Below are 10023 nucleotides of genomic sequence, written 5' to 3'. Positions count from 1 at the left end.
AATTTTCAACAAACACCGACACGAACGGTAAGAGGCGTTCCCCTTCACCAAAAACTTTAACCCAGGGATACGCGTTCCGTAACACCCTAAACTATCATGCGGGTTTCACGATGGGTACACCCGTCGGAGCCTTTAAATTGGGGTTTGGTTCCTGCCACCGGAGCCACCTAGGTTCATAACGACCCTCTAACCTTGTTCAGGAAGCCGGCATGTAGTGGCGTAGAACATGTGTTGGTAAATATGTTACTTTGTTGCATTTGTTATCACCAAAAATGTGTTCCGTGAAAGTAAAGCAAGTTCATAATTAGATAGACATCGTGAGGTATTTATTTTCGGTACAGTTTATGTTGAAACCGTTAGAGAGAGTGGCACACTTGTTAGCCTGTTCCAAGCCTGCTTGGAAGTATACTTGCTTCGTTTCTGAAGGAAGTGACTTGGAAGTATGCGACTACCAAGCCAGTATCCTCGCGATTGAGAAACGGCCAGAGTGCTGCTGTGTCTTCTGTCATCATTAATGGACGTCTCTTTAAAATGACCGCTCAGAGGAGAGGAGTTCTCAGTTTCAATTCTCTAACCGCCTGCTGCTTCCCCTCTTTTCTCCTCGGTTCCCCTCCTCAGTCCTCCGCTCGCATCTCCTGTGGGCGGGACTAAGTCTCGAGGATGGGAGTCGAGGAGGGGAGCCGAGGAGGGGAAATTTAAGAATTGAGAAGCCTCTCGTGTGTGTAACAAGACGATCCACAAGCAGAGATTTGAGATCCACGAGCAGAGATTTGAGATCCACAAGCGCATTTTTGGTCGACAAATACAAAATGGATTCACAAATGCCTGATCAAAAGTTGTAAATGTTAAAGAGATTTTCAAAGATCTTATTTTTATTTGTAAAAATATTTAGTGTATTTGCAGATCCGTTTTACACTTGCAAATGTATTTGTGAGTTTGCAAATCTTTTAAATGCATTTGTGGATGGTGTTTTACATTTACAAATCCCATATTTACACACAAATTATTTTTCTGTTCACACAAATAATTATGAGACATATCTATGCCCATAAAACCACACCAGTAAACCAGCTCACACTGTCCGCGCCTCGCAGCAGCGAGTCTCCCACGTAGCATTCTCATCTGTTTGTCATTACTGCTGTCATTCTCTGGTTGCTAACAAACGCCATTGTAACACATAATCACTGATGTCCCGCTGTAACGGTGGTGGACTCATCAGAACAGAGTGGGCGAGCTGACCAATCAGAGCACACTGGGCTCACAGTCAGGGGGGGGGGGGAGCCCCAACAAGCTGTTTAGGACAGAGAGTGAATACACATACTATACAGAGATGCTGTATGAGAAACCAATGTGAGTTTGGAAAATTGCACAATACAAATCTATTCTAGACCTCACAAATTGAATTATGATCAGTAGAAATGGCTATGTCATGGGACCTTTAAAATCCTGAACTGAATTCTTCTTCTACCCCTGTATTTCCAGCCCTCCCTCCAGGGGGCAGCAGCGCTCCTACAGCCCGTTATAGAGGCCATATCGCAGAGGAGAACAGGAAGAAGAAGTGTTCCTGTTGACATGTGAAGCTAAAGTTTATCAGCTGGAGGCGGTGAGCTGTCATAATGTGAGCTGAGGGTCCTGCAGGCTGCTCTGCAAGGAAATGGACGAGATAAGGTCGGATACCAAGTTTCTTATTTATTAACGTTACAGTTTATGTCCTTTGTTTCAAGAAACCACGTCTAACTGTTCATATGGTTAACCCTGGATTTTTCTCTGTTTAATAGCACTCACAACTCGTGACACCCGGTTCATCTTTTCTGAAAAGGCTATGAGTTAAATGTGCAGATATTTGCACATGATGCAATGTTGTTATGAACATGAATATACAGTCTGATTCATCTGTTGACTCTTTTATGAAAGTACCTCATTATAGCTGTGGAGTAGCCTACTAAACCGGACATGGCTGTAAAACTGATATAGAAATGTAGCATAAGTTAATTTTTTTTAATATTGAAATGAATGAACAGCAAAAAATTCAAAATAACATAAAATAGACAAAGAAACAGAGAAACACTTATAAGTGAGTTTTGAATGTAAGGAAATTAGGAATCATAATCAATCGTGCAATCATAATGTTACTCTAGTAAAAGTACAAAAGTATTAGCATCAACATATACTTAAAGTACCAAAAGTGAAAGTAGTCATTCTGCAGATTGGTCCATTTCAGAATAATATATATGATATGTTTTATAATTATTGATCATTAAAGTGTTATTAAAGCTGGTAAAGGTGCAGCTATTTTGAATTACTTTGAATACTGGGTAGCTTGTGAATTTACTCCAGGTTTAACTAAAGTCTTATTTAAGTGTTGATTATATTTCACATCATTAATCCAAATCTGTAAAGTAACTAAAGGTACTAAATAATTGTAGTGGCGTAAAAGTACACAGTTTACCTGTGAATTGTAGTAGAGTAAAAGTACAGTAGCATACAATGGAAAGACTGAAGTAATGTACAAGTATCTCAAAATTGTACTTGAGTAAATCTAATTAGTTGCTTCCCACCTCTGCATGCTAGTTACTTTTACACTTTAAAAACGAATGTATTCACAAAAACTGTTTGAAACTTTTACTTCATATATATATTTCTATATATTAATATTTCAATTGGTTCCTTTAGTAAACTTAAATAACAAAACAGTAGGCCTATTGTGATTTAAAACCAAAAATCTGATTACTTAGTTCTGCTTCATTAAGCACTTTACTTAGCATGTAATAGTACAAACTTTATTTAAAAAACAGTTTGGAAAAATCTCAGTATATTGACCCTAAATATTAATTTATTGCCATGTTTTCCTGTATTTCCTAACGTTCTGCCTGTACAGTAACTATGGTTTGATCATTAATTACAACATACATGTCTGACTAAAGGTTTATTTGGAAAGCTGATTCTTGGAGATCTACATTGTCTCTGTGTGAGGATTGTGTGGCTTTGCTAAGCGTTTGTCTCATTCTTTGTTTTATTGACTTGTGAAGCACTTTGTATCCATTTATGTACTTAATTTGTAACAAGGTCCATTCGATTCTGTATTAAGATGTCCTTATACATTTTACCTACATTCAGAATAATTTAAATCTTTATCCTTTCATGCTTATGCATAGGCTTTTTTCAGAAGACATTTTAGCTAGGAATAATATGGAGCTAATTTCCTGCCATAACTCCACAAACAAACAAAACAAGTTTTACAAATGCCTTATGATTCATTAACAAACACAATGTGGTTTGCAAATACAAAACACCATCTACAAACTAATGTATTTCGTTTTGCAAATAAAAAACGTATCTATCAAACAAACACATAACATTTTTCTAATAAATCATGTTTCACAGACAAATTCAGCATAGGTTTTACAAGTACAAAACTTTTTTTTTACAAGTAATATAGAGTGGCGAAGTCACGCCCATCTACTTCCGCCCCATGGGAGATTCTTTCTGAAAAATTATGCATTGAAGTCAATGGAGAGAGAAAACGTATCTTTCGATCCCGTTTGAATTGTGCCATGAATTACACATATGATGTTTGTCAATCTTAAAAAATCCTTTCCATGTCAAAAAAGTCACAGTTTGTCTTAAAACTGTTGAAATATAAGACTAGGAAAAATACGCAACTAAAAAGACTACAAATCCCAGAGTCGGGTACATTAAGGTTACATATTACACTCGTGTTACTCACTGAAACCTTGTATAGCCAGTCCCGCATGCTGGCTCTTACGGAACCGACTAACTCCCCTTTTTTTTACTTGTAGTGATTTTCACCTCTTTTAATACTTTTCACTTCATTCTGAAAGAAAGAGGATTCCATGTGCTCTAACATGACGGCCATCTTGGTGTTGGTGATGTATGCAAGACCAGAGTTGTAGCTCATTGAGCACTTCACACAAACATTTTTGTTACTTCACAGTTTTACGAAAAAATTATCTTTGAAATTGACAAACATCATATGTGTAATTCGTGGCACAATTCAAACGGGATCAAAATACAATCTTTCTCTCTCCATTGAGTTCAATACATGATTTTTCCGAAATAAGGTCCCATGGAGGTCCCCCGGAAGGAGAGGGACTTCGCCACTCTATTCCGCCGTGACAAGAAAAAGTGTTGTACTTGTAAAAAAAAGATTTGTATTGCCAAAAGTCACGTGCCTCACTCCCGTGACTTTTGGGAGTAATATTCCGCCGTGAGAAGAAAAAGTTTTGTACTTGTAAAAAAAAGTTTTGTACTTGTAAAACCTATGCTGAATTTGTCTCTGAAACATGATTTATTAGAAAAATGTTATGTGTTTGTTTGATTGATACGTTTTTTCTTTGCAAAACTAAATGCATTAGTTTGTAGATGGTGTTTTGTATTTGCAAACCACACTGTGTTTGTTAGTGAATCATAAGGCATTTGTAAAACTTGTTTATTTTGTTTGTGGAGTTATGGCAGGTAATTAGCTCCATATAATAAGGTGTGAATATGGATATTAATGATCACTGTCACACTCTATAGTCTCACATTGTAACTCAAAATGACTGCTGTGAAAATGACCCGCTGTGTCCAATGTGTTCCTCTTGCACAGTCCATTTCTAGGCGTTACATGCATATCTTGAATCCCCTCTTGCTTGTTTCCTACTGTGGTTGCTTGAGTACTGTACTATGCATTTCCTGCAGATAATTTATTTTCTCCTTTTATTCATGTACGTATTTTTTTCTTTTCTTTCACATTCACTATTAACAGTTTCTCTGTTGATCAATGGTCGTTGTCGTAGATAAAACAGTATAAAATAGTAAAATTGAAACAAAAAGTAACTCCTCAAGGTAAGTGTGTTTGCTGGCACCCAACACACCATTAAATCCCTTATATTCTCAAAACACTTTGGTACAATACATTTGAATATAAGGGATACAGAAGATCATTTAGTGAACTTAATGAACAGAACTACTGTATCTCTCAGTCGCTTATTAATAAAGGATCCTTTTATTTTATTTTTCAAACTGCAGTCCTTTGTTGGGCAACCAGAATTCTGGGTATCCACAGGAAGATCCAGACCCTCTGTCTCCAAACCTGAGGCCAAGACACCGGGACCTGATCCCCACACCATGTGGACCGGTGAGCTGCAGGGACACAACCCACAGTTCAACTTGAGCAGTATAATGACTTAGAGCAGGGGTGTCCAAACTACTGCTTACATTGTACTTCATAAATATATATGTTCAAATATATTACACAGTATTCATGTGTTAATAAGCCCAATTTTCAAATAAATCCAGTCCATTAAGTTGAAAACATGTTCTAACAAATCTAAGTTGATTAGAAAAAAAAGACCAACAACAAATGTACATAACAACCTTGAAATATACCCTTCATATTTCCTCTTATTATAAGCAATCTGAAGCTTCTGTTTTAAAGGGTAGGTAAGAATGGAGAAACCAGCTCGAGTGCACTAGAATTCCCCGTCCTTCAGACTTCCTTACAGAGCCCCTCCTCCAACACACACGAACGCGCACATGACCAATGAGGGCACGAGATAAGTTTGTGCACGAGATGGAAGGCTGACAGGCAGGTAGGCCATCCAATTATCTGCCGTGGGCCGAGGCAGATAATTGGATTTGCTTTTTACAGCGCCACGGATTCCACAGATGAAATATTTGTATATATTTATAGTCAAAGCATTTAATTTATTTATTGCTATCAGGATGTTAAGAGCATTCCATAGAATATAACAAAAAGTGTTTCTGAGGTGAATTACCTACCCTAGCTTTAAGGTCTGTGTTTAACACAGGTTGAAGACATTTTTAAATGTTCTGTGTAATGACTTTAAAGTCATAACACAGAACATTAGCCGCCTTTAGCTTAGCGGTGGCAAATTATATGAAGTCATGTAGACGAGATGTAGTTTGTTTATAGGTTAGCTTTTTACTTCTGAAGATTGCTTTTACCATAGGTGCAATAATCATAAACATATGTTTGCCACAGTTTTTGCAGAATTCCAAAATCTGATGCAAAAATCACATTGGTTTTTGACAAGGGACCACCTAATACGATAACTTCCGTGTCGGACTACAAAATCCTGACATCACCACTTATTTATGTGCCACTTGGTCCTGGCAACATTTGGACGTTAAAGAGCTCAAAAGCAACCTCTTGATAATAAAGATTCAAGAATGGGATGATGCTTTTGTAAGTAGTCATTTCTATTTATAAATCCACTGGTCTGCTAAGGTCTCAGTTGAGGGCTGACTCACGATTTGTCATTGCCGCTGTGTCTGTCGAAGTCTCGTTTGCCACGGGAGTCGAAGCCCTCTCCCCGGCCCATGCCCCGTCCTCTTCCACCGCGCCCACCCCGTCCGCCACCACGCCCTCTGGGGGGCCTGTCTCCAGAAGGCCTAATGGACACAAACATAAAAATAAACCGTATCGGTCGTGATCAACACTTAAGCTCATGTGACAGAGATGCATATCTGCTCTTAATGCCTGTGACAGTACAAAGCTTCACATAAATTACAGACGGCAGTGATGTTGAGGTTAAGTGAGCTCGGATTATATCAAACACTTAATCCATGCATACACCCCCACATGGTTGTGTGACCGAGGCAGACAGCCTTGAGTTTATCAGCCTGTCTATATGTGCACTTGGTTATTCATCACAGCTACCCACTTGTCCACGGAGAACTCTCCACCTCCCTCAGGCTTGTCCTCAGTCGGCTTCTCAAAGCGCCGCTCGCGAGGAGGTCTCCGGTCCGGCCTCTTGTCTCCAGGTCGCCCTTCACCCTGCCCCCCCTGGTTCTGGGAGCCAGGCTGGCCCTGCTGGTCTGGTCTTCGGCCCACTCGCCTGATACCTTATGATCAGGAGCATAGAGTCAAACCTTCAGAAGGCAGTGATTTTTCTTAGTACTATAACTCTTTATTGTAGTTATTTGTGCCGGTGACAGTCAGCACTTACTGTTTTTTAGAAAACACTTTATTGGGCAAGAAAAAGTGGGTAAATGAAGTACCGTAATTTTCGGACTATAAGCTGCGCCTTTTTTCCCATTTTTCGACGCTGCGGCTTATATAATGGTGCGGCTAATCTATGGATTTTTACAGCTAACGGCCACTAGGGGACCTCCTAAATCTATGGATTTTACAGGTTACAGTCCACCACCTTTAACTCTATGGGCTCTATGGCCGGTCCGCGCCCCCCACCTTTAAGCGGCGGGCTCCAGCAGGAAAAGCTGGAGGCCGGAAAAGAGTGAGACAGGTAGCGCACAAAAGTAAAAGTGGAACCGAGAGTGGTACGAGAGACAGAACGAGAGCAAGACAGCAGGACATATACGAGAGCGAGACCAGTTTGTCCCGTTACACAACTGGGTTGAAAACCGATTGCTGTAGGATCACTGCCGGCGGGTAGCGGCTGGGAGCGCAACCGTTTGAGAGTTTGAAGAGTTGAAAGTTTGTGTGTCCTGGAAACTCCATGTGATACAGGTACATTTACCACGCACAGTACATGGGGTTCTGTAGGCGTAGCTAATGCGGACGGATATATGGGTACACGTTGAGATTGAGAGTTATGGCGAAATATGCACGTTGTTGTGAGAAGGTTAGGATGCCACCGGAATTTCGGCCGCCGAATTTATCGGGCCGAAAGGTTTTAGCACTCGAAAGACTATCACCGAATGTCAGGGAACAGGTTACGTGGTAAGCTACGTGTTGTGTTGTGACGATCAAACGCGGCGAAAGCAATGCGCGGCGACCATGCTCGCCAACATGTCTGGCGCTGGAGGTATTAAAAATATCAGAGAAAGAGGCGCGGATTGCGGATTTGTAAAACGTGTTCAGCTGACATTTCTCTGAGGGAGTGTAACTGCAAAGACTTTCCCACCACTTCGGTATACTCCACCACTTGAAATCAAAACACCCGGGACAAATATCGAGTAAGATCAAATCACAGCACTGACAGGCGAGAGGACGTTCAGAGCGAGCTGCGCTATCTACATGTGGCTGAGAGAAGCAGGAGCAGAGTCTTATGGTGCTGCCTAGATTAAAGCAGAAGAAGCGTGCGTGTTCACTACAAAAGTAAACCTCCCACTTTCCTTTAATAAGTCTGCGACCAAGCTGGCTTATCATAAAGCAGTGTTCACTAGTTCTCATGCTAGCTACTACTGGTATAGCCCAACTTCTGAGAGTCTACTCTTCATCTCGCTGAGTTCTCAGCTCAATCAGCCAACATCGATGCGGTTATAGTCGCGGTTAGGGGAATAATTGACAGCAGCACAGTGTTCCTAAATATATCTAGTACTTTAGTCGTCTCTCTCTTACATATACATACAGACATCTGTTCGCCTTATGCATGCTCTATGTAGGAGCCGAAGGCCCCTCGAGTAGCAATTCCAAGTAGCTTAACGGATTAGACCACTGGCTATACTTTGTCGCTCTTCGAGACACTGGTGTATCCTCTCTGTAATTGATGTGGATTCTTGTATCGCAGTCCTTCTCAGCTGATAGTATCTGTAGTGGCCTTACTCGCGAGAGATGTCATCATTACTTTGCTATGAAGCACACAACGATGCGAGCGAGAACTACATTACAGGGTTCTGAAATCTGAATTTAATTTCATTGTAAATAGTACATTCATGTGGATTTATCCAGTCGCACATGGCGTTGTCTCGTGGGACTCAAGACGCGCGGGTGTACTTCTCTCTCTTCACTAGTGGCGGATGTGCCAAAACAACTAGCGCTTAGGAGGCGCGGCCCCAGGACTGCGGTCCTGAAACGCATGTCTCCGACGCTGCAGCTCGATACGTATCTGATGCGGAGACGACTGGCTTAAGCCTGCGTCGGTCTCCTCTCTGAGATCGGAGTACGCCGAGGGCCGTGGGCGGTGCGAGGGGAGCTCGGGAGTGTCGGGGAGCGTCGGGACCGGCACCGGCTCGTGCGTGCGACTGGCAGCGCGTCGGCCAGCAGCGAGATACCGCGATGGCCATGGAGAAAGCCTTCCTCTGACGCCTCATGGCCAGGCGAACGGACGGCGGGCGGGCAAACAAACCGGAAGAGGGGCTTGAGGACAAACGCAGCGCGCAGGCCGGGGGCGGAAACATACAAATAGCTTACAAAAGAACAGGACCTCATAAATCCTGTTTCAAAAAACACCGCAAGGTCAATGGAAGATAAAACTGTTGAGGATCAACAACACAAATCCGAAGGCAGCTTTGGAGACATTGAGCATCCCCTCACACCGTAAAAGCGATCAAGTACTATCATCTTCTCATGAGCAAGGGTAGATTTCTCTGCCTATCAGCATCACAGCGCTCTCAGATCCCAAACCTCCACCGGCGCGCACCAGGGCGAATAGCTATCAAACTTATAGACCCACGAGTCCGCGCGGCAAGACCGAAGGGGGCTATGATATGCCAAACCACCAACCCGCAACAGGCGCAGCAAACCCAGATGCTCAAGAAAACTCTCACGACCAAAGCCAGCACTGACCAACTAATTAACTAACTAGCAAAGACTACGTAAAAACATATAGTCTCTGGCGGGGGTCCCAACAAAGAACCACACAAGCACGAAAAGACTAAGCCCCAAACTCGCTCATAACAGATACCTTAATCGAAGCAAAAAGCTCAACCACAAATAATTGGACAACATCATTAAAACCCAAACCAATACTCGAATCAAGCACAGGCCCCCAAAGCAGCCTGAAACATAACAGAGAATGCGCTACCTACGTGCAACGCCCATAACAACGCTGCCAATAGATCCTAACTCACCTAGAATAAAGGTACTATCACAGCTACTGGTAAGGATGAGATGCATAGAACTTCCCTGAGAGCGAAACATAATTATACAAGCTCGACCGAAAAGTAAAGTCTTGCATTCCACACCATATCCGGAATATACAAAACCAAGAGCCAATACTATAATAGCTATATCTTCAAACGTCGACAGCCCGAAAGGAAACCGAAACACTAGCGATGATCCCCACCAAAAGCATATAAATCAACTGCAGACCT

General features: G+C 41.9%; 2 protein-coding genes across 2 annotated transcripts in view; both read left to right on the top strand.

The window, feature by feature from the left end:
* Positions 1-10023, top strand: part of exorh (extra-ocular rhodopsin) — a 64788-nt gene that overhangs the window by 4247 nt on the left and 50518 nt on the right. The window lies entirely within an intron of this gene.
* LOC104966657 (uncharacterized) overlaps positions 1572-10023 on the top strand; it is a 50511-nt gene continuing 42059 nt past the window's right edge. The window contains exons 1-2 of the mRNA XM_010795870.1: positions 1572-1668; positions 5032-5140. Coding sequence (XP_010794172.1) covers positions 1655-1668; positions 5032-5140 — 123 coding nt within the window. The 5' untranslated portion in view covers positions 1572-1654. The remainder of the gene's footprint in view (positions 1669-5031; positions 5141-10023) is intronic.

This window comes from Notothenia coriiceps, unplaced genomic scaffold, assembly GCF_000735185.1.
Source record: "Notothenia coriiceps isolate Sejong01 unplaced genomic scaffold, NC01 NC01_scaffold00037250, whole genome shotgun sequence".
NCBI classification, from domain to species: Eukaryota; Metazoa; Chordata; class Actinopteri; order Perciformes; family Nototheniidae; genus Notothenia; species Notothenia coriiceps.
This window is presented reverse-complemented; position numbering and strand designations above follow the sequence as displayed.